The 26,147-nt window shown below is 36.2% G+C and overlaps 2 protein-coding genes across 4 annotated transcripts in view; one reads left to right on the top strand and one right to left on the bottom strand.

Moving 5' to 3' along the window:
* Positions 1-39: 39 nt before the first annotated feature.
* Positions 40-1,036, bottom strand: LOC112045932 (DNA-directed RNA polymerase III subunit RPC10). Its single transcript, XM_024082328.2, has 2 exons — positions 680-1,036; positions 40-235 (listed from the first exon to the last, which is right to left on the bottom strand). Exons 1-2 carry the CDS (start codon positions 818-820, stop codon positions 50-52), a joined length of 327 nt encoding a protein of 108 aa, XP_023938096.1. The 5' UTR covers positions 821-1,036; the 3' UTR covers positions 40-49.
* Positions 1,037-1,450: 414 nt separating this feature from the next.
* The window catches only part of LOC112045917 (ceramide synthase 5), a 40,199-nt gene continuing 15,502 nt past the window's right edge, over positions 1,451-26,147 (top strand). Inside the window, exons 1-4 of one of the 3 annotated variants that reach the window (XM_052883088.1) lie at positions 1,452-1,779; positions 4,300-4,420; positions 9,675-9,695; positions 25,765-25,986. In XM_052883088.1, coding sequence (XP_052739048.1) covers positions 1,601-1,779; positions 4,300-4,420; positions 9,675-9,695; positions 25,765-25,986 — 543 coding nt within the window. In that variant the 5' untranslated portion in view covers positions 1,452-1,600. Of the gene's footprint in view, positions 1,780-4,299; positions 4,421-9,674; positions 9,696-25,764; positions 25,987-26,147 lie in introns of all 3 variants that reach the window. The other 2 variants (XM_052883090.1, XM_052883089.1) reach the window with 2 other exon arrangements.

Genomic DNA, 26,147 nt, shown 5'->3' with positions numbered 1-26,147 from the left:
TAAACTTAAAACACACTCTAAAAACAATGATTAATAAAGTTAAGAAGTTTCAATCTCGCCAATTGTGTGCACACTTGTGATTGCAGCAACGATAGAATGTTGTCATCGGCTCATCAGCAGAACGGGTTTGCAGCTGCATGAAGAAAGCTCTACCGTGTCCACATTTAGGGCAAACTGCATCAGTTGAATCCACATTCTCCCATGCAGCAGCACCACCCATAATATAATCTAGTTCCTGGAAAAATTGAAACAAAATCTTTTTAAAACAAAACTAAAAGTTGATCCAAACTCAGATTATAAATCTGAATGAAGTTGACTAAAACATTGAGTCAACAGTACATACACATAATATTGGCACATACAACATACAAGTGTAGTATGTGTCAATATTTTAGTGCACTCTGAAGATGAGGAATATGTCTGTGCAGTTCTTGAACAGACTAGAACTTTGGCGTATACTATGCCTCTCATTTAAATAATACATAGAATGTTTAAGTTTATTGAGTATTGCACAACTTATATATCTCTTACTTCATGTTTTATAATACTATTAGGTGATTTCACTTTCTATAACTTGTGTCATGGTTCAGTAACTGGCTAAATACGTGCAACGAGTAATAAATGTATCACGTGAAGCAGTTTAAAGAATATAGTGAAAAACGTTGGCGATGCTACTAACCTTCAACTTAGGAAAAGTGCGGGAAGACACTTTCTTTTTTATATTATAAACATAAGGACAAGAATTACAGGCGTATCGTAAGCCGGCTTCAGGGCCTTCTTCCACCATGAGGATGTTAGCGCATGTTGGGCAAAATAACATCGTTCAGTAAAGACGAGGCAGCAGCAGGAACATTTGTTATTAATTTATTATTCACCCATTAATCACTAATTATATCCTGATATAAATACTAATTAGATTTAGACAAACTACATTTAAACATCGATTTTAATTTATAAAATAATTATTTTATTTACAAATTCTCCTCAATCAAAATATCGACGTCCGAGTCCGACAGTAATAAAAAAAAACGTGAAATTTTCATAGACAATACATAAACCACATACCACCCACATACAATCTTTGTATATCTGACATCTGTCTTTAGTTTTTTTAATGGATTTATGGCGCTGATTCTAACCATTTTAGGTTCATACAAAATCAAATTAATTATAATAACTGAAAATAAAAACTAAGTATTGCAAAACGTAAAGTTCATTAAAGTATTTTAACGAATGCTCAAGTAGTATTACAATGTTAAAGGTTTAAGTAATTATTTCGAAATTCATAACTGCAATTTATCACTTCTCAGTCGTGCGTGGCGCCCTAAGCTGTATTTTTATGTAATCATTATATCCTATGGTTTTTTGTATTTGTCTCTGGCAAAGACAGATAAATGTCAATTTGTCAAATTCATTCACGTCAGTCAACGTCAAGTCAAAGGAAAATTGAAAATTGTAATCAGTCAAATAGTTTTATTGCTGTGGTTTGGACTCCCAATCTCGATTGGTTGCATTTTAAGGATAATTTTAATTTAAATAGCGTTTAAATGACTGTAAAATAGTGTTTTAAGTTGAATTTTAGTGTAGTTGACTGTATACAATGTTACGTGCACTGTTAGATATATTCTGGGACGAAGATGTGTGGCTACCGCCGAATACCACTTGGGAAGATATTGCCCCTGGACCTGACAAAGCAGTGGTGTATACCGACTACAGACACCTGCTCTATCCTATACCTTTGGCATTGGTGCTCATAGTTTTACGGCACACTTTAGAAAAGTAAGTAATTTACCATGTAGAAAGCTGATATAATTGTATGCCGATCGCCGCTGCTTACCCAGTTACCTGCGTTCTGTGACTCACAATCGACTTTTTTATCAGATAAGTAGATCACTGATAATGTATTGAATGGTGTCTTGCCCTAATTATTTTATAATATTTCCTGAATTGTCCATACTGTGATAGATAAAATAGTAATATAAAGGAAGATTTCACTCTAGATTTATTACAATTAAATTAATAAATATGTGAACACTGTGAGGGTTGTGTAATGTAAGGTATATAAAATATTGGACATATACCTATTTTGTGTAACACCTAAATGACAATTTTTTTTATTACTTGTTAAAAGTATAGAAAATAATAAAAATCTGTCATTCAAACTCGCAAAGAATTCATATAAATATTATGTTCTTGCTCTCTTCAGTAACACTGAAATCTATGATGGGACCAATTTTTGATCACATGATCCAAACAGCATCAAAGGCCTTCCAAATCTGATCTGTAAATTTTATTTCTAATGAATGTTCTAGTTCTTATTTATAAGTAGTAAGTATGATCAACATAGTTTTTCAAAGAGTAAGCTCACGCTCGACCACAATCTCACCTGATGGTATGTGTAGATGTGGCCTAGAATGCATATAAGAGACGCAAATTGCTTTGTATGAGTCCTAAAAATGTCAATGACATAGGGACGGTTACCTACCCAGTGTCTTGCAGTGCAATGGTAAAAAGGTAATGTGGTACAACCTCAAATAGCTGCTGTGCACACTCTGAAATATAATATTTTGTAAAAAAAAACTGAGACTAGCGATGACCAAGGCTTTAAAGTTTTGTCAGAAGGGGTCATTGAAAAGTCTTCTCCTATGAGTTATTATCATACTGTGGGGATAAAATATGTTACCTATGTTACTCAGTGAAGATGTAGCTTTCTTTGTATTGGAATTTTCAAAATTGATTCAGTAAATGCAGAGCGCATATTATAAAGCTCACAAACTCACCCAATTTCCTTTTTTATAAATATTAGTAACAAAAAATGGATGCTGGATTATTTTTGTGTATGAATGACTGAATTGTATTGAGAAATTTATAGTTAAGAAAAAGCAAAAATAAACTTAAATATGTCTCTCTTCTTAAAGTGCCTCTCTATTACTAAACATCGGGGATCAGCTGTCTAAACTGCTGACTAGGCTGGCAGAAGTTCTCTGACTGTCTTTATGCCAGTCCACTCCTTTATATTTCGTTTAAATGTGTGCAGAGCAGTAAATATAACTCTACACCTAGCAACCAAGCATAACCAAACAAACACAGTACACATTTGAGCTAGGTGTCAAGTTAATTTGTACAAGCTGTACATACAGTGTAAGATGTCTACATAAGTAGTTTATACACTAATAAGCAAGCAAGCTACATAAAGGGAGTAGGAGCCCTGATGGAAGTTCAGGCAGGGCAGTGCTACACAAGTATAATGAGTTATGAGACATACTGGAATAACGATTTGCTATTGAGACTAATGTAATTTTAATTGCAAAAGTTATTTCCTTATTCATATAGAAAATAACACAAAATTCTAGTTTAATTGGAATATTTCAAGTCAAGTAGGAAATGTAAAGGGAAAATATTAATTGAACTGAAATAACAAAGTGTTAATTATGCAACCTCTATAGATAGAAGTTATCCTTATAGAAAAAAAGAACCCAATTTCCTTGACAAGTATTAATTTTTTTATATATTTCTGCATTCAAAATTAGGTAATTGTTCTCTGTATATCACTACATAGTATAAAACATAGTCGCTTTCTCTGTCCCTGTCCCTTTAAAACTATGCAACAGATTTTGATGCGGTTTTTTATAATGGATTGTGATTGAAGAGGAAGGTTTATATGGATAATACGCGGAAGAAGTTGCGGATGTCCACTAGTTTCCAATATTTTGTAACAGCATGTATAATCCCAGTGTGTCGCTCATCTTTATCTCTATTGCCATTATGGTGTAAAGAGACAGTTCATATCAAGCTTACCATAGGTATTTTTAATTATTTGTACAGTAAAATTACATAAACAAAAGAAATAGACACATATTATGATGAAAGCTGGATACCAAAGGCAGCTTTCTCATTAAGTAGCGATTCCTTTTAGGCCACCTTCCTTATCAGCCGATAGACGTCCAGTGCTGGACATAGGCCTCTTGCATGGACTTCCAAACACAACAATCTCAGGCAGACAGCGTCCAGCGGCACCCTGCTTCCCGCTTGATATCCTTGGTTGGTACCATACGGCTGTACCGGTGACCCTGTCTCTTACCATGATCACCTGTTTGGCCTCGTCAGGCTACCCTTCAGAAATGTACTAGCGCACGCCCGCGACTTCGTCAGCCCTGAGACCTCCTTAATCCGGCCCTTTTGCAAAATCCGTTCTTAGCAGACTTCTTAGTTTTCCAGATTTCGATCTTTCACATTTAATATTAAGATTGATTCAGGTAGTAAGTAAATGTAGTTTACAAATCTGTTGGTTTGTTCCAGATATATATTTGCACCATTCGGCAAGTCATTAGGAATTAAGAACACAAGACCAAAGAAAGCCCCAAATAATCCAAAGTTAGAGTCAGCGTATGCGGGGAGCCCTAAAATTAAACATAAACAGGTAAGTTTATTTCCTTCATAATTTAATATTGGGCGCTTTTCACACTAACGACGAAGCGGAACTTTGCCTAAAGTCGTACCACCGAGTAAGAGCGGGGGCACACAATGCTTTGGAGCGGCAGCAGAAATATCTGTGGCATGTCACACGATGCGCTCCGGCGCCGCACCGGACTTGCAACCACCGAGACGAGGCGGGGAAGGGTGAATGCGTTGCGACGTCGGAGCGGCACCGCTCAGTTGTTTATGTGTCAAGGATTTACAGACTGTCCAACGCTGCTACGGCGCCGCAGCGATATGACAACGTTGCGGCGCCGCAACGCATCGTGTGCCCTCGCTCTTAGGCGTGCAACATAACACCTGTAGCGCTAACATGCGAACAAAGACATATCTTTTGAGTGTAAATAGACAAAATTTCAAAGCGGCGTAGTAGTCCCAGTCCATCTCTTTCGTTCCAACACAATGAACGAGATGAAGATGAACGAATAATTGGTTGATTTTTGTCTATTGTCTATTTCTATTTATGAGATACGTCATTTGGTTGCATGTTACGGCTGCTATAGACCGAGAGCCTGAAGAGCCAGACGTATCTCATTTTAGGTAGGCTGAAAGTTTGTCAGTCCATGCACTGCCTACCATTTTAACAATTATTACCTCGTTTCGGTCCTTTTACCACGTTTTCGATGTTCGTGATTAGAGTGAAAAGCGCTTTAATAAAGATTTTTTGTGCGAGCGACTGTTTTAATAGACTTTTTAGGCAATCCTACAATGAAATAAAATAGATAAACTCTTTATAGCACACGCAAGATTAAACAAAACATCAAAAACAAAAAAAATAATAATAAAATGCACCTAGACGGCTGAAGGTTTTATACTAACGGCTAGAGAAGGCTCTTGCTTCGAAAAATCTAATTATCTTAAACATATTTCATGATTGTTCAACATAATGGTGTATTTTATACGATAAGAGTTTTTATAAAGAAACCGTCGCTCGTATTCAAGAAACTCCTATAAATTGCCATAAGGGGCATTCAAATCTGCCTGAATCTTATGTCACCAATAAGCACACTTTTAAGTCAATTTTGAATGTACCTTTACATTGAATTTCATTATATCCATGTGGTTTGTGGTTAAAAGAAGGCTTGAGGAAAGACGATTATGGGTTATCAATTTACGATTATGTTTGTCAGGTTTATATTAAACTTGTTACGATTTTACAAACTACTGTAAAAATACTAAATGCCTGAATTCGTATTCTCTTTAAAGTTATTATTTATTATTAACGACCCACTACAAAGCCTGCCGCTGCATTTTGTAAAGTTACATCGATGTGACATCGCTCATTTCCATGACAACTTCGTCGTTAGTGACATCCCATAGAAATCAAGTTCAAATTCTATAGTATGCGCGTTATCATCTGAGTCGTCCGGTCATAAAAGTCAAAAAAGATAGGAATGTGCAGCGCGCCTACCTGCGCACCCTAATTATCGATAAACGGCTACCTGCGCACGTGCTAATGATGAGTCAATAATGATTTGGACGATTCTGATTGGTCGGTTTCTAATGTAATTGCATTGCGTATTTTTTTTGCTGTCAATATAACCCAATAGAATTAATTTGGGCACAAGTAAAGGGAGAAGTTGCGAAGAATAATAATACCTTCAAGATAGCAGATGTCGAAAATCACCTCCACCGAGCCATAGAAAATGTCACACGAGAAGACTGGGCCAAATGTGTTAGGCATGCCGAAGAACTTCAAAACAAAGATTTACAAAAAGCTCTAATTAGAGATCACGCGCCGCTTATAATAAATTTGGCAGAAGACGAAGATTCTGATGATGAAGACTCAGATGAAGATTAAGTTTATTTAGTTAATAATTATATAATATGAAATATGTATTATATTAAATCAAATATTGTTAATTTTTTTAATTTTGTGAACAAGATACGATAATAAACTTTACTTATCGATAATATGTCTTTCATTGTTACACCCTTCACTAGACGGCTCCATAAGACCCATAAGTGCAAGCGAGATAGATATAGAGAAATGATTTATGGCCCTAAGACTCAGTTGTTAACGCGCGTACTATAATAAAACTTGTTATAGGCGAATATTACATCGACGAGCATAGATCTATAACACATAGTTAGTGTGTAGTCGCAGGATTCGTAAGTCGTTTTATGTGCCCCGAAATGGGAGACCTTGACGCATCGCTACCCTACGATAAGTACGCTTGTGTGTGTGTCGGCGAGGGTAATTAACTTAGCTTTTACGCTCACATAGTCAAAGAAATTTTGACGGCTTCCGTGGCGAAGTGGTATGCACGGTGGATTTACACGGATGGACGCAGGATGACCTGCGTTCGATCCCCGGCTGGGCCGATTGAGGTTTTCTTAATTGGTCCAGGTCTGGCTGGATGCTTCGGCCTCGGCTAGTTGCCTACCGACAAAGACGTACCGCTAAGCGATTTAGCCGGTACGATGTCATGTAGAAATCGCAAAGGGTGTGGATTTCATCCTATACTTCTAGCAAGTTAGGAGGACATCATCACTTACCGTCACATGAGATTGTAGTCAAGGGCTAACTTGACTAGAGAATAGAAAATAAAAAAAAAGTGGCTTACGTTTGGAGTGAAAAATTGTTAGATGTTGCGGGTCTATAGGTTATACAGTAATAAACCTATAGACCCGCAACATCTAACAATTTTTAAAAGTCGACGAGTATAAAATAGCAGAATCACACCCCAGATCTCTCCCATAGGATTGGAACTTATACCCACAATTATTGGCTCCAAAGTTTTGAAAGATAGCTAGACAAATAAAATGTCATTGTAGCTAGATATAATACGTAAAAGCATAAATATTTTAAACTGGGTTTCTAAGTATAACATATTTATTGAGAACATATTAACCGAGTGTAACACATCAGTTAAGATTGAAAGTTGTGTGCAAACATGCATTTCATGATGCTCAGTCTAAAGTAGCGCACTGCACTTTGCAGTTGATCGCACACTGCCTCAAGAGACGCACGTAATATTATGCGATTTTCTTTTAACGACAATTTACCGCTTGTCTGCATTAATTTCATATGCGATAATTAAATTTTTATATATAATACATAGACTAATATTATAAAGAGTAAGAGCAAAGTTTGTGGTATTGTAGGGGGTAATATCTGGATCTATTGAACTCATTTGGAAATATCTTTGTTCAATAGAAATCCACGTTATTTGTGAATGTCATAGGCTATATTTTAACTCCGTATTCTCACGGGAATGGGAACTACGCGGGTGAAACCGTGGTGGTAGCCTACCTACCACGATAAGCAATAAATTATTACTAGTATTCAAACCTAAATGTATGCTTACTAGTTATACAGGGTCACTGGAAACGTTACATGGGTGATAATTATGAGTAGATCATCAGTCAGCGTATTCTAACGTTGTAAACAATCATATTGTGTGCATGTGCATGTGTGTGTGTGTGTGTTTATGTATGTTTGATTTTAGTTTCATTTGTGTGTTAGTTAGTGTTTCAAAATGATTGTTGGTGTTGGCGTGATCTTTGCTCCATGGTTTTACGATAATGGCTGCGGTCCCTTACATTTATTATTACATTGTATTGTTATGAGTACAAATATTGTTCATTTTTTTCTTTTAGACTCTTTAAATATTATATCAATATACCTAAAAAGCTTTCACCTACTCCTACGAAAATTATGAAGTTGAAAAAGTTGTATTGAAATAAATATTTGATTCTGATTTCTGATTCTCAAAAACTGTACAATTACTCGTTTCCAAGTCAAACGTTTTACATTATAACGACTTCTTTAGAATATCTTGTGTCAGATGAAAGTTGAGCTTCTGCAAAGCTTCATGGAAGCTCCGCTTTCATTGTTTGAAAACTTCCATAAATTCTATCATCTTATTTCTTTGTAGTCAAATGTGGATTATTTCATATTAAAATAAGTGATGTATTTTACATTACAAATATACAGACGGCCGTGTGGCGCAGTTGGTAATGACCTTGCAGTCTGCATCTACGGCCGCGGGTACGATTTCCACAAGTGGAAAATAGTTCTTTGAAGAGTATTGGTATCTGGGTTTTCAGGGTTTAGGTGTCTGATACATTTTATCAGTATTTATATGTAATATATAAATATATATGATAAAATCTAGTACCCATAGCTGCTATACGCTTACTTTGTGGCTAAGTAGTGATGTGTATATTGGGTTAGTATATGTATTTATTATTATACTAGCAAACGCTATCGTTTCGGGACAGTTTTGTTATCGGGATCGGGGATAAAATATAGCCTCACTAGCACTCGACACATTCCCAACAGTGAAATAATTTTTCAAATCGATTCAGTGCTTCCAGTGCCTATTCAAAACATACAAACAAACAATAACATTTTCCTCTTTATAATATTAGTATAGAAGTACAGCTTTTTATTATTATATTAGTAAAGTAATCAAATGCTGTTATTTCGTGAAAGAAAACTAACATCCAACAATAAATTATTATTTATCCATCCTCAAGATTATAGAACGTTCATAATAAAACATAAATAGTTACAAAATTACTTTTTTACTGCTTTTCTTATAACTACTTATTCGAACATCGTAGTTTCTCTGATGTAGGTACATAACTTTATGATTTCTGATATACAAATCATAATTTTAAATTGAAACTAATAACAACATCACATAAAAAAATGCGGACGGACTGACAGCAGAGTGGCGCAATGGGAAGTGTCCTTGCCTTCTGCATCCAAGGCAGTGGGCTCGATTCCTATTCTTTTCCAAAAATATATAAATGGTATAATAGAATGTTTGTTTATTTATAACATAGAAAGGATATATAAATTAAAAATTGATTGAAATTGACAACCTATAATCGTGCTAATTTGATCGCAGATTTGTGCAATAAAACGCAGATCGCAGATCTGTAAAAGTACTTTAAATACGAGCGTAGTTCATTCATTGTTTTTCAATCGACATGGCAATTTGTTAGCTTTTGTTGTATGTGTCTTGCAGAAGCGGATATTGCACCAATCTGCGATCAACATTATTTAGATGTATGTACTAAATGGCTTAAAAGTAAGAAATAATACGGAATTGAATTTGATAATAACAATGAAGTTTTCTGTTGCTAGTATAGTTGACAGTTTGTTATTTTAAGTGTGTTCTTTCTTAATTTATTGTGTGCCCTGATGCTAGTTAATCCTCTAATTGTGCTTCCTTTCTTTTCAGTTGTTTTTGAGCAAGGATGAGGTAAATGTTGCACTGTTTTACGAACCCTAGTGTAGTAGCGCTTGTGTGATTTGCCATAACTGCTAAAACAGAAGAACTTGCTTAAGCCGGAAACATACTTAAAACACGTCACCACAGGACGTTTTAAAAATATTAAGATATTTTAACTTTTTACGTTCGCATATTTGTTTTTTTTACCCGACTGTTATTTGATAGAAACTAAACTAAACACATCTGCAAAGCCCCCAAATAAATTGCAATGCCCCCAAATTGGTACGCAATGAATAAAGTCTGCTTCTGTAGTTGCAGTCTTCACGACATTTTGAAATATTTTGGAAAATCTCTTTAGGAACTGTTTAGTCACTAATACAGAATTGAGAGAAAAATTAAAAAAAAAAAATTAATTTTTGATAAAAATTATGACATTTTCAGAGCGAAATTCTTAATTTTCGTAATCAAAGACAAAATGATCTTTTTCCATTCAAACATCGATATCTCAGCGAGAAATGCTCGTATCGAGATTTAAAAAAAACGAAATTAAATCTGAATAAACAAGCTATCCGGTCCATATGGAGGTTGAGTCGAAAAAATTTTTTCCACGTCCGTAGATTAAAAACAAAAACCAAAAAAATTTCGAAAATTTTTTTTTTCGGTGGTTTTCTTATGATTACTCGAAAAATATTTTCAAAAAAAAATTTTCAAACTCAGATCCAAAAACTAAACACTTAGAGCTACAATTTGCTTTTTATTTTTTTGCTGTACGACCATTTTTGTATAAGTTACAGCCTGTTGAAAATCCCCCAAAAATTTGGATTTCTTTTTCTGCTCCCTTAATTTTTGTGCATAGTATATAAAGAGAAGGAGAGAACCTTGACATATTAAAATAAGCGTTACTTTAAACAATATTAACCAAGGGTTTTTTTTAATCAATATTAAATTTTACGTGCTTATTAATCGTAGAGACATTATTGGTATCAGAGTGGGGGCAGGGATTGATCCCAAGACTTCTTTGGTTTGAGTCTAGCCTAAATCGTGAAGCTTGTTTGGCACGTGTCATGTGAATATCCCGTTTAAAACCGCGAAAATATTTGTTGAAAGATTATTCATTAAAATGTGGCTAAATTATCGCACGAGTTAGGTAAATTCAATGAAATAGTAGGTATCCATATTATCCTTATGTGAAGTAAATATTATTAATAGTTACCTATTGTTATTACAAAATAATAATTAGTTTTTTGTTTCCCTGTATAGTCCCATAATCGTGGTTTCGAAATGTAGATCACGTGGCGTTTTTAAAGTATGTTTCCGCATATTTATTTAATTAACACGCAGTAGAAGTAGAATATAGAGTTTTTTTATTAAGTAGATACATCCTCAGAAACTGGATATAAAAGAAATGATTTCTTAATAATTCTACTAATAATAATAATTAAAAAAAAAGTGTATTCGCCCCCCTTTATCGTGGAACTATTGAGGTTATAATATTTTTTTAAATTAGGTAAATGGAAATATTATAGAGTTGAAGAGTTAGATTGCTTAAACGCGCTAATTTCAAGAACTACCGGTTCGATTGGTAAAATTCTTTAACTGTTGGGAAGCTACACTATCCGCGAGTGCTATAGGCTATATTTTATCCCCGTATTCCTACGGGAACAAGATCCACGCGGGTGAAACCGCGCGGCGTCTGCTAGTAAGCAATAAGACTATTTTAACTCACGGTACGGCAGTAAAACACCGACTTCCAAATTCCATACCAGGCTACTAGAGGATTTTTTTGGAAACCCAATAGCAGCGCCTGTCACATGTAAGTACGATAGAGAACTATGTAGTTTACACCGTGGTGCCCTACCCCTCATTCGCACGAGAGCTTTTTTAACGGACGTAAAAAAGTTTTCAAATACAACAAATGTTCACACGACAGCGTTTTTAAAATACGACGCTTTTTTCGAGCAGTGTTGCATTTTCAATTTTGGGCGTTGGAAATAGACCTTCATTCAACTTAATACTATATCTGAAGGCTTTTTAACTAGGGGCACATTGGAGAAGGAATTTTCCATTTTCTACAATTTACGTATAGTGCATACCCTAGGTAAAAACTTTGTGCATGCCATTGTAACTGAGCAGCGCAAGGGGCATAATCTGACGAGCCCATAAGAGCCTAACCATTGGACCATTCCATATTCGGCATTCTAAGACATTTATATAATATCCCATTAGTTTAAATTCTAAACACCATTTATGTAACTACAACTAAACAATGCTATGCCCGAGCATGTATGACGGCCTCAATTATAGTAGGCGTCGAGATAATTGACTATATTGACAAGCCATGTTCCTTGTGTAAGCATCTAGCCGTTTGGCTAAGTGTTCCTAATTTGCCCCGCAGCAATAGAACGAGCGGGCCACGGCCGGCACACCAATTCGGCTTTATTTTTCTGATTACGCATCATTAAAGGTATCTTTGTTGACCACTAGCCGACGGCCCGTTTTACCCGCGTAGTTTCCGTTCCCGTGAGAATATGGGTATAAAATATAGTCCGTGACACTCATAATTAACGTGCTTTTCTAGTGGTTAAAGAATTTTCAAAATCGGTTCAGCAAATCCAGAGATTATTCACATAAAATACCACAAACTTTATCTCTTTAAGACCACTTCTACTGCTTTATATTCTACCAATTTAGCTTATCTTTCTGATTACGCATCATTAAAGGTCTCTTTGTAGACCACTAGCCGACGACGCGCGGTTTCCCATGTAGTTCCCGCTCCCGTGAGAATAAGGAGATAAAATATAGCCTATCAACCCGGCTGAGCTCGAGCCTCTCTGAGAATGAGAGACGTTAGGCCAATAGTCCACCACGCTAACCCAATGCGGATTGGCAGACTTCACACGATTCCTCACAATGTTCCTTCACTGTTTTGAGACACGTGATATTTAATTTCTTAAAATGCACACAACTGAAAAGTTGGAGGTGCATGCCCCGGACTGGATTCGACCCACACCCACCGGAATCGGAGGCAGAGGGATACCTCTGGGCTATCACACTCCATATATCTCCGATATTGAGAAGTGCCTATGTAATGGGCCGTTAAAATAGGCTGACTATAATAATGATGACGCTGATGATAAAATAAATTGACGCGATGATAAATATTAATAAAATCAATGAGAACACTCGCAGTACAATGGCGACTGCTTGGAAACAATTGACTTTTCAACTTGGTTATTGTATGCCATTGAATTCACAGGGCGCGCTTATTTGGACAGGCCGCAATGCGTCGCATTCCACACTAAATTAAGGCCCTGTGAATATATTAATAGAAATAAACACATGTGATTTTAATTAAAATGATATGGTAAATATTAATTATAAGTCCCAACGTCCTACTACATGTTCATTTACACGAGCAGCACGTTGCCAACGGCAGCTGGCAACTGCAGTCGGCGACTGCCGTAGACTGCCCCCAAGACGTCGGTGACTGCAGTCGACTGCCGTTGACTGTCGCCGACTGCCGTCGACTGCCGTTGACTGCCGTCGACTGCCGCCGGGACGTCGGCGGCTGCAGTCGTCGGTAGCAGTTGCTGCTCGTGTAAATTAACCCTTGTCGAGGTCCAAGTCGCAATGGAGGTCGTTAGATAAACGATTCATTCTCCTAGACATAGGGCTTGATTTTGGCAGAGCTTCTGCGTTCGCCCAAATAGTCACGCTTCTTCGGCCCCAACAAAACATTTAAGGAGGAAGGTCCTCGTCAAGGAAATTTAAAATATCCTGTGTTGATTCATTCCACATTTATATCCATTTATCAATTTCGGTGTGGTCACCTTCGCAGCAGAACTTTACAGTTGCGAAGTAAAAAAAAAATCAAAAGTTATAGTGTGCCTTAGGCTTGAACCATTAAAAATCATCCTAGGAAAATTCTTCGCCGTTTCGCTAGTTGTTTATTTAAAGTTAAATTTGACGAGAAAAATTAGTGTAATTGTAGTGTGTAGTGTCTCGTAGCGTATGACGTCAGGTGTCGATTTACTAATCCCTAAATGACGTCAGTTTAACCGGCGGTTTCCGTCGATAAGCCTCTTAACAACAACATTGTTATCCTACTTAATATATTTTATAAATGCATAAGATTGTGTGTATGTTGCTCTTTCACACACAAAATACTGGATGGGTTTTAATGAATCTCGGAGCAGAGATAGCTTATAATCTAAACTGCGCGCGCGATTGCGCGATATAAATCACCCAGACTTTAGGGTCACAGGTTATAGTAAAAGTAGTATCAAAATTGTATTTATTTAATAAACTGCAAACATTTATGATCAATCCTAAACAGACTGCAGCTGAGATTTGAAAACCAATGCACCCCCAACTACGAGTAGTAAAACTATATTCGTCGTTTCAAGTTACGAAAAGTTCAAAGAATTAGCTGAAGTTTAATAATGAAGCATACAGATTCTTATCGAGTTCAAAGATAATTGACATAGAATTTAGCGAAGCATAGAGATTCCTAAGCGAAGTTCCAAACATAATATATCTAATTCAAATGCCAAAATATTTGAAGTTGTTAGTGCGTCATAGGGATATTATATTTTCTCAATTTAGTGAAGCATAGAGTTTTCTAGCGAGTTCAAAGATTATAAATAAGATGTAATTTAGTGAAGCATCTACTGAGATTCATAGTAAGGGTCCCAAGATATTTGAAGATTTGGTGAAGCATAGACATTCTTGGTGATTTAAGATATACTTATTTAATTTGCCCAAGGTTAGAGATTTCTTAGGCAGAGTACAATGATCACTAATCTTCCACTGAGTGTGCCCTGCAAGATTATAATGATGTAAGATAAACTCGATTGCATTATAAACCTAACCAACTTGGCTTAATTGAATCTAAGGACATTTAGATAGCGAAATCGCGTAATCCGACTGTTGATAAAGTAGGCCTTGTACAGATAATACGATTGCGTACTAGTACTTTTAGATTTTACTATTGAATTTGCCTGTGTTTATTGCTGGTCACTATACTAGACTAGATATACTTAATTGATTTATCCCGTGTGTTTGACTTGAAAACAATATTTAGGTACAGTAGGTTCTCCATAGGTTAAGATACACTCTGATAGTGGAAAATTAAAACTATGTATGAAACACCTAGCAGTACATACAAGGATACTATGTCTACTACTATAAGGTACTTTTTTTTTTTACAAGTTTGCCCTTGACTACAATCTCGCCTGATGGTAAGTGATGATGCAGTCTAAGATGGAAGCGGGCTAACTTGTTAGGAGGAGGATGAAAATCCACACCCCTTTCGGTCTCTACACGGCATCGTACCTGAACGCTAAATCGCTTGGCGGTACGTCTTTGCCGGTAGGTTGGTAGCCAAAGCCGAAGCCTCCCACCAGCCAGACCTGGACAAATTAAGAAAATCTCAATCTGCCCAGCCGGGGATCGAACCCAGGACCTCCGTTTTGTGAATCCACCGCGCAAACCACTGCGCCACGGAGGCCGTCAAAAACTATGTCTATGTCTTACTATAGACAAAATGCTGTTTTTAACAAGTTCTGATAGCCAAAACGGCAAATCCGTGATCCCAGTGGATATGCCCACTCATGCCTTCAATTCGGAGGGCGTAGGTTCGAATCCGGTCCGGGGCATGCAACTCCGACTTTTCAGTTATGTGCATTTGAAAAAATTAAATATCACGTGTCTTAAAACGGTGAAGGAAAAACATCGTGAGGAAACCTGAGAATTGTCCTAATTGTCTACGTGTGTGAAGTCTGCCAATCCGCATTGGGCCAGCGTGATGGACTAAGGCCTACCCCTCACATTCTGAGTGGAGACTCGTGCTCAACAGTGAGCCGAATGTGGGTTAATGATGATGATGATGAGTATAAAAAATACCACTAAACTATAGAGAAACTCACTATCAACGATTCCTAGCAAATTATTATTCAAGTTTTAGTAGCAGCCTAAAGCCTAATTTATCTTTTTATTAGCGCTTCTTCGGACGAACATAGAAGTTCCCAAAGACAGACAATCTTACGTAACAGCAAAAACGAAATGTAGGTATAAGAATAGATCACACAAAGACGGTCTTATCGCGTATTGAGATCTCCTTCAGACAGCCTGCATTGTAAAGTTGGTGAATAACTAATGTAACATGCTACCTATGCTAATATTATAAATAGGTAATGTTTGTGGTGTTGTAGGAGGTAATCTCTGGATCTACCGATTTTGAAAATTCTTTTATCACGTAGAGTATAAGTAGAAAACCACGTTATCTGTGAATGGCATAGGCTATATTATATTCCCGTATTTTCACTAGATCGGGAACTACGCGAGTGAAACCTCGGCTTCGGCTATTCTTTAATATTTAGTATACAATACTTTTAACTTTTAGAAGATCCTTTCTATAGAGACAGCAACAATGAAAGAAGCAAATAGCTTTCTGTTTTGACCTCCGTGGCGCAGTGGTATGCGCGGTGGATTTACAAGACGGAGGTCCTGGGTTCGATCCCCGGCTGGGCCGATTTAGGTTTTCTTAATTGGTTCCGGTTTGGTTGGTGGGAGGCTACGGCCGTGGCTAGTATTGTTATGTAACGTAAGAGATCATATACTTTATGGATCGCAAGCCTGCGATAGCCAGACATACCTCTTTTTTGGAAGCAGGGGTGTACCCCGCCGTCGCGCCCCTACGTTACCGTTGATATTTACCATACCTGAGAATTTTCTTAATTTTTGAGAAGTTTACTAATCCGTATTGGGCTAGCATGGTGGACTATGGCCTCTCATTCTGAAAGGAGAGTCGTGCTCAACAGTGAGCCGAATGTGGGTTGTTAATACTTAGAAGGTTTGACGGCCTCCGTGGCGCAGTAGTGTACGTATTAGTCCAGGTCAGGCAGGTGGGAGGCTTCGCCCTATAGTCAAATTGAGTAGGTATTTTAAACTATGTAAACAAACAAAAACAGCTGACTCAGGGGTGCTCAACATTTTATCATTATTTACGAATATTATCATGAAATAAAACTTCCTGTGATAAACAAATATTTTTTTAATTCTATATTCCTATATAATATATTCTGTTATTTATCAAACAGATAATGCTTCACTTATATTAAGGGTTCCGTAGGCAATAAAGAACTCTTATAGTTTTGTTTCTTTATTATGTAGAAGCAAGCATAAGGTTTCCTCGACATATTTGAATACATTAATCAAAACGGTTTTCTCGGAGGACGATAAGGGTGATTGATTCGTACGTTTCTTTTTTGGTGACGGAAACAATAGCAACGCGGAATAACTGCTCCGGCTAGTACCAGGCTCCGGTTCACTAATTTTCGTACTAAACTAAATAAAATTAATTAATTAAACTGATAAAAAACCCGACTGCATAAATGATAAAAAAACTGAAAAGAAAAAAAAGCTCAGTCCAGAAGTGTAGAAAACAATTAGGAAACAGTCGGGACCTATTATATTGAATAGAATGATTTTCGTCTACATTTTTTATTAGGTCCCGACTTTAGTTTGATCAATTTTTATATCATTTATGCCGGGTTTTTATATTTGTTTAATTAATTAATTTATTTCACACTTTTTAGTTACGATAGATGGTGAATTTCGGATTTATTGGTTACGTTTGTTACAAAGTACGATAATGTATACCTAAGTCCAACCGAAATTAAGTAAATATTCAAAAAATCTACGCAACCCTCGGTGGCCGAATCCGACTCGCACTTGTCCGATTTTTATAATCAATATATTTCTTTTAGTCTATTTTAGGTGTTTTATAACTACACTTCATAAACCTCGCACCTTATAGTCGTCCGCCCCGCGTATTATGTATAGACTTAATTAATATTAGAATTAATAAATAACGTTTTCCTAATTGTAGTTTTTTTAACATGGCCATGATATACTATTTTGAAATTCTCACAAAAATCCCTTGAATTTGATTCGCATGTTGCAATATTCACAAAAAAAAACTTCACCCCGATTCTATAGCGTCTCACAGTCGTCTTGTTGGTTTTTTTTTTCTAATTTCACCTATCTAAGAACACTTGGGTTATTAAAACAAATCTAACGTTATCTGAATTACGTAAATCCGTTCAACGGTTTGGAAGATATGAGGTAATAAAGAATATTACATACATTCATACAAGATACGCGCGAAAACATAACCCTTCTTGCAGTCGGGTAAAAACAGTAAACAAACAACAAATACACTATAATTAACAATAACAACGAAACGAGAACAAAACGAAATAACAAAAATTACAAGGGAAGAAAATACGCACGACAGACTGGATTTAGTTAACGAATCATTAACGAATACTGATATATAAGTAGGAGTATTAGTCATAGACAGCAAATAAAGTAGTGTTCTGTGCTGTGAAGTGTGAACTGTCAAATGTCAAATCTTCTTTCACTTATTAATACAAAATCAAAAAAAATATCATAGTATATGGTAATTCTGCAATAAATGAAAGGTTAAATTCACATTAAAATAAAAGAAATCATCGTTTTAATTACAACTTCTTTCTTCTTTTGATATGAAAATACGACATTTATAAAATAATTAAAGTTATAATTTAATTTTATAAATGCACATTTAATACCCATAAAACTCAATATCTTTATTTTTCATAATGGTTTGTGACTCATGTCTGCTTGGGTTCTTTTTATGTCGTTTGTATTGTTTTTGTGCAAACTCTATATATTTAACATAGACGAATTAGAAATGGAAATGGATCGCACCCAAATGCAGCAACAAAATTGTATGTCGTTTTTTGAAGGGTACGAGGTAAACTCAGTCATCGATAATATTTAACAAAAATAAATAATAAAATATTTAACAAGAATAATATAATCTGTACACAGAATATTAAATTAATGAATCGATGTTTTGCTGTTCGTTCGTTCGTTAGAAGAATAGTATCTATTTTTCTTTTAGATATTGTTTTTATTACAAATTTATTATTTATTATAATTATGTTTTTGATGACCTCCGTGGCGCAATGGTATGCGCGGTGGATTTACAAGAAGGAGGTCCTGGGTTGGATTCCCGACTGGGCTGATTGAGGTTTTCTTAATTGGACCAGGTCTGGCTGGTGGAAGGCTTCGGCCGTGGCTAGTTACCACCCTACCGGCAAAGACGTACCGCCGAGCGATTTAGCGTTCCGGTACGATGCCGTAACCGAAAGGGGTGTGGATTTTCATCCTTCTCCTTACAAGTTAGCCCGCTTCCATCTAAGACTACATCATCACTTACCATCAGGTGAGATTGTAGTCAAGGGCTAACTTGTAAACAATAAAAAAAAAAAATCTTAGATTGCATCATCGCTTACCATCAGGTGAAACTGAAATCGAACGTCACGTCATCTTTTAGTGAATTAGAAGTTGTTGACCATTTTTCATGCCATTGAACTACTTACTATACTAATAGCATTAACAACTGAGTCTTAGGGCCATAAATCATTTCTCTATATCTATCTCGCTTGCACTTATGGGTCTTATGGAGCCGTCTAGTGAAGGGTGTAACAATGAAAGACATATTATCGATAAGTAAAGTTTATTATCGTATCTTGTTCACAAAATTAAAAAAATTAACAATATTTGATTTAATATAATACATATTTCATATTATATAATTATTAACTAAATAAAATTAATCTTCATCTGAGTCTTCATCATCAGAATCTTCGTCTTCTGCCAAATTTATTATATATTAGTATCCATAGTGCGCAACGAGTAACACATGAATGTATTTATTTAATTGCAGTAAACACATTTATAGCAAAAAAAATACGCAATGCAATTACATTAGAAACCGACCAATCAGAATCGTCCAAATCATTATTGACTCATCATTAGCACGTGCGCAGGTAGCCGTTTATCGATAATTAGGGTGCGCAGGTAGGCGCGCTGCACATTCCTATCTTTTTTGACTTTTATGACCGGACGACTCAGATGATAATGCGCATACTATACACAAACCGGAATGGTTAGGGAGTTTTTTCAGTCGACGAAAACGATTACAACAATGAAACATCGATACGATATAAGTATACACGCGTTAGATCGTTGATTGATTGACAGAGAGGTAACGTCTTGCGAGCAGGTCCTTCTATAATTAGTCCAAGATAATTAATTAATTGTATGTGAATCCGGGCTCAAAAGGGCTAGAACCCAGAGCCGTAAAACTTATTATTAAAAATAAAATGTATGTGAATCGAAACGAAAAGTGTCGCCTAAAAGAACCTTTTTGAAGAGTGATATTGTTGTGTAAAAAGCCTAAAGTTGTGGACTATAGGCTAGTTACCACCTCACCGGCAACGTCGTACCGCCAAGCGATTCAGCTTTTCGGTACGATGTGTGGATTTTCATCCTCCTCCTAAAAAGTTAGCCCGCTTCCATCTTAGATTGCATCATCACTCTCACCATCAGGTGAGATTGTAGTCAAGGGCTAACTTGTATAAAGAATAAAAAAATAATATTATAATAGTTAGGTAAGCTGTACAGTAGTAGAGTCTACTTGACTCCTTGATCTTTCAGCTTCCAGCAAATCGGGCCGGTATTTAGAACAATGAGCAGGCACTGAGCGACCAATTATCGCCCGCGAACTGAAGCGGGCCTTGACTCACGACCCAGTTTCGTAGGCACCTGCAATTACGCTTTTTTTCACACTTGGGGTTCCGTACCCTTCATCTTTATACTTTTGTACATATATGATAAGTAGTAGACTGTAAGGCTTTGTCGAATCAATATTGACTCATCTATACTAATATTATAAAACTGAAGCGTTTGTTTGTTTTTTTGAACGCGCTAATCTTAGGAAATACAGGAATTTCTCGTGCGAATGAGGGCTAAAAGTTTAAAAAAGGGCTAAGTTTTTCGCGTTTATAATTGTTTTCATACAAAATATCAGCTCTGTTGGATGTTATGAAGTGGTTTTATTTTGGCTTGCATAATTTCACCCATACTATTTATATAATTATTGCTATAATCATATATTAACTTTTATTGAGGCATTAGGGCAGCTTTGACACTTTGCTTTGATACTTTTATTTTAGCCAAACCGTCTTTGCTTTATAATTAGAAGCTAAAATAGAAAAACTTTATTGCCATTATCAAAAATGTAAATACATTGATGAATACTACATGGTTTATAATGTAGACTACATACGTCACTAGCAGCAATCAGCTACACGAGTAAGTTCATAGACAATAAAAAAAATTAATATAAACCGCAGTTCATTCTAATAGGTTACGGCTCTAAGCCTTTAAATTAAAATAACGTATGTAGTAAGTAAAACGTAACTTACTTATTTTATTTCCATGATACTAAAACGCAAGCTAACGTTTTTAAAGTTTTTGTCTGACAGTCTGTTTATCCGGACTAATATAAAGGCTGAACTGATTTTGATGGTACTTTCAGTGGACGTTAGAGGAGGTTATTGAGTATCATTATGTGCTACTTTTTATTCCGGAAAAATACATGCTTCCCACATTATTTGCGAAAAACTGAACTTCACGCGGACGTATAATTCCTATAGTGTATAATTTATTATGTCGTCTACATACGTCGCTAGTCGCGGTCGGCTGCCCCAGTAAGTTTATAAACTTGAAAAAAAAAATACTGAATAAAAACCGCAGGTGATTCGGAAAGTAGGTCACGGCTCAAAGCCTTCAGCAAGCTACACTATACCTGCAGCCCGCAAGCTATGTCTAATGTCAACTCTGAGTTGAATATTTCACTATCTTGCTGTTTTGGGATCCCTAGAACATTTTGTACACCTGATTACTAATAAGCAAATTTTTCGTGAGTAGCTTCATCTCGAATAGACGATCAACTTTTTTATTTACGAAAATTCTTGATACTGGTAGCCAACTGAGTTACCAGGAAATAGAAATTTCAGAGCGTCGGAATGAGACTTTTGTAGGGACTTCCAAACATCACGATACTGAGCCGCCTGCATCCAGTGAATCCCAGCGATTCACTTGAATTCGTCAGTCCACCTGGTGGGGGGTCGGCCAACACTGAGCTTACTAGTGCGGGGTCGCCATTCCAGCACTTTGGGACCCCAACGTCCATCGGCTCTTCGAACTACGTGCCCCGCCCATTGCCACTTCAGCTTCGCAACTCGTTGAGCTATGTCTGTGACTTTGGATCTTCTGCGGATCTCCTCATTTCTGATTCGATCACGCAGAGATACTCCCAACATAGCTCGTTTCATCGCCCGCTCGCAACTAAAAAGCCATAATGTAAACATTTCATAACTTATTCATTTTAAATTATGTATTGTTTTTCTATAAAGTGTAATTCAAAATAGATTATCACTACCTTAGATATTGGGTAGAATGATTTTCTTCTACATTATTTAAAAGGTCCCGACTATTTTCTAAATGCTTTCTACACTTCTGGACTGAGCTTGTTTTTTTTCTATTCAGTTTTTTTTATTTGTTTTATAAATTAATTTTTTAATTTGTTTCTTGGTAAGCAGTGCACATCGAGTATGGCTTAATAGTCTAGTCAACATTTTTCAACCTTTTGTGTTCTATCAACCCCCTACCTTTTGTGTTAAATACTGATATCGCGAATAAAAATACGTGAGTGAGCTAAACATGTATTTTTATTCTTTAACACTAAAGGTAGGGGGTTGATAGAACACAAAAGGTATGCATAAATGATTCAAAGTCGCGCGGTTTTTTCAATACAATGGGAGTCCCACAGGATTCAATTCTGTTGAGTTTCTTGCCGGTTTCTTCTCAGCAGAACCTGCCTTCCGTACCGGTGGTTGAATCTTTACAAATAGTCAACTGACGTATCAAAAGTGCTTGTAAACTAAGCTTACTTGAAATAAATGAATTTTGATTTTTTTGAATTTTAACACTAGTTGGAAGATGTTGACTATATTATAAGAATAGGAACATACTTGGAACGAAAGCGTAGTGCATTTATAAGAAAACAAAGTATAAATTCCTTCCAATAACAAATCGTTATCAGAGGCGTACACCGAATCATCTGATAGTCTTATCAGCATGGTCACCAGTCGAATTCCATGATTTACGGTAGTGACCTGATACATTACATTTATAAGCATTTTGTTATTCACTTACCTGCAAATGAAGTCGCAGGCATCCGCTAGTCCAGGGTTTCTCAAACTTTCGGCTCCACGAACCCCTGTTAAAATTTCCAAGTGACAGCAAACCCCTTACTAACTAATAAAACCCAACCGCCGATGTTTACTAACAGATCAGATCTGAGCCAATTTAGAATTATAAAATCCTAAGCTAATCCGCGCTGGAAATCAAACCCGAGACCTCTCTGTTGAGACCCACAACCACTGCGCCAGAGAGGTGTTAGGTACCTTTGTATTATGAGGGTGTGTTGTGCTTTGTATTATAAGGGAACACTTGTAATCTACTAAGCCGAATTTGAAAATTCTTTTAAACTTTTGTAAAACTTTAAAACTACGCAACGGATTTTGATGCGGCTTTTTTTTAATAGATAGAGTGATTGAAGAGGAATGTTTATATGTATAATGACATTCATTGTTTCCCGCGGGATTTGTGAAAAGCTGAAATCCACGCGGACGAAGTCGCGAGCGTCCGCTAGTTATAATAATAATAATAATAATAATAAAAACATTTATTCAGCCAAAAACAACATAACATAAATAAGAAAAAAACATGAGAATTAATACTAACTTAATACTAAGGCTTCGGCTGAATGGGGCGCTGCCTCAGCTCTATGCTACAGCTAAGTAACTGTAGCGCTGATTTTCAGGCATGACCCCAGGGTGAGCTCACGGACTGATCGGGAGAGCGTTGCGTCGTTTATTAGTTCCAAATTTAAAATAGATAAAATAATATACTATTATGTATCCACATATCTATAGTAAGTAAAAAACATACATACAGTCGAACGTAGAACCTCCTCCTTTTTGGAAGTCGGTTAAAAATTAGATTGGAGCGAAGGACAAACATTAATATTATATGCAAAAAATAAATAAAAAATAAAATAAGATTACTAAACAACTACAATAAGGACAAAAAATAAATAAAAAAAGAAAAGCAACTGTCCTGCAAAATATTTGGTTATTGTTTCTGTAGAACTAAGAGATGTTCTTTAATTAATTTTTTGTAAACAGTGAGAGATTTAGCTAGTCTAATTGGTGGCGGTAGGTCGTTCCAAATTTTATAATTAAAATGCATGTAGGTAGATAACTAATACCTAGAAGTTATATCAATACGCACTGCGGATGTAGAAGCTATGGAAACCGCAATTACTTTGCGTCTATACTATAATGATATTACTCGTTATACGTACAATGAGGGCATAGTAAGATGATATTATGTAACTACTCATATTAATTAGAATTGCAGTATTTTATGAAGGTTCATTGTTCAATCAATCTCGTTTTATGCTATGATATATTACAATTAGCATATTGCCTTCAATTTTAAAATGGAGTTCAGAAAAGGAGGTTCCATATGTACGAGTGCGTATGTACGATTCGCTCGTGATTTGTTTTTTCCGACGTTTTTCTCGTTTAACGGTTTTATTGGTGGTTTGGCGTAGCAAAACTGCTTCTGATGGAGTTATATCTAAAGTATTACTATAGCTTGGCAAATTTGTTGATGACACTCCCATGAAATGCGGGTGACGGGCGGGAAGGACCATCGGGAGTGTTTGCCAAGAGACAAGAACGAATTTGCCAAGTTATACACCCCAGGCATAAAAGAAAATTTGAATACGTGACATGTAAATGTAGGTACACAGATCATAATAGTGGATCTCTTTTAACGACTTCAATTCTCTACAGCCATTTATAATTTGTCTGTTGGTAAACATTGCACATCGAGTAACGTTTTAGTACAGTTGCTTAGTTAATAAACCTTGAGCATCAGAACAAAGCTTTTCAGGGGATTTCTAGGAGTTTAAATCCTGAAACACCGTCTTCATCGCCCCAGCTATCATGTTTCAGAACATTTAATTTTGTCGCTTATTTTAGTAGAGGAGCCGAAGAGGGGATTTTTGCAGTTACTCGAGTGCGGCAGATAAACATAAGGGACTATACCTTACACTTTGTCGAGTACCTACCACCGAGTATGAGCTCTTAATATTGGTGGGTACGTTTAGGGCAACCAAAAAAAAAAACTAACTTCATAAATACTCAACCAGCATGTCAGATTAAGATAAGGTAGGTGAGTTGATAGCTAAAAACTGCACATTTCGAAAATCTGACGATTTGAGCGTAACGTAATGGAATGGGAGGGTTTCAAAGTTACAAAATTAAACCCTTATATTTTAGTGCTCGAGGTACGAGTGCGATTAATTTTTTACTTATTTTTAAGGAAATAATCTCCTAATTAATCACTAAAATTTTCTTACAATTTCAGTAAGCCAAAGTAATAAAAATTGTTTTTAAAGTCTGTAGTTTTTTTTTCCACCGCTAAAAGCGGAAAAATTTAATAACCATTTATTCTTCCTATAATTTAATCTACCAAATGTAATCGGTCTCAATGACGCTCGAGTAACTGCAAATTTAGCATCCCGGGCTCCCCTACTATTTGATTGTCTCAGTCAACATTACATAGGCGTGCAACATCAATATACATTAAACTCGTAATTTGCTGGCAGTTAGTTTTTCGTAAAAAAAATATCTATGCGGACAAACTTGCGGTCCTGTTACTTGTAAGGCTCGTAAAATATAGAGCAAATATATTGATTAGTAGGTTACATTTAATCGGTGTGTGCTCATATCGCTGTTATCACATCTCCAAAATCGATGAATCGTTAGATTATAAAAAATCGAAGAGATCGTTAGATTATAAACTGATGGAAAATTGTAGACTGCACAAAGTACTTAAAAATACCTAAGCTAATTACCTATGACAGCAGAATATCTTTGACGATGAAGTCTTTTTGTGTGCAAACAAAAACATAACCTTAACCTATCAGGTCACAATTGTCCGTCAATTTATTATTTAGCATGCATTATACATAGACATTCCTATTTTAGCAATCAAAAGAAAAGATAACCTTACTTTCGATTGCTATATTAGCAAACAAAAGAAAAGATAACCTTCTTTGCAGATATGTGCACTAGCCAAGCAGTTAGATATGTCTGAGAGGCAAGTGGAGCGCTGGTGGCGTCTCCGGAGAAGCCAGGAAAAGCCGTCCAAGCTTACCAAGTTCTGCGAGAATGCGTGGAGGTGTACCTTCTACTTCTACAACTTCTCTTATGGCATGTTCATTCTATGGGATAAGGAATGGCTGTGGGATATCGACCAGTGCTACATTGGGTATCCTCATCAGGTAAGTGTGTTAGCCATGCACTTAGATATGATCAAGAGGTCCCGGAAAAGCCAGGAAAGCCGTTTAAACTCACCAAGTTCTGCGAGAACGCGTGGAAATGTACCTTCTACTTCTACAACTTATCTGATGGCATGTTCATTCTATGGGATAAGGAATTGCTG

This window comes from Bicyclus anynana, chromosome 8 (assembly GCF_947172395.1).
Source record: "Bicyclus anynana chromosome 8, ilBicAnyn1.1, whole genome shotgun sequence".
NCBI lineage: Eukaryota > Metazoa > Arthropoda > Insecta > Lepidoptera > Nymphalidae > Bicyclus > Bicyclus anynana.
The sequence above is the reverse complement of the archived record's forward strand: the minus strand, read 5'-3'. Positions and strand labels throughout refer to the sequence as shown.

What these genes read in the sequence shown, in the direction of transcription:
- LOC112045932 (XM_024082328.2), bottom strand. Translation starts at nt 820, where the DNA reads ATGTTATTTTGCCCAACATGCGCTAACATCCTCATGGTGGAAGAAGGC. An exon ending in GCACTTTTCCTAAGTTGAAG is followed by an intron (nt 236 to 679) that starts GTTAGTAGCATC and finishes CAATTTTTCCAG; the next exon opens with GAACTAGATTATATTATGGG.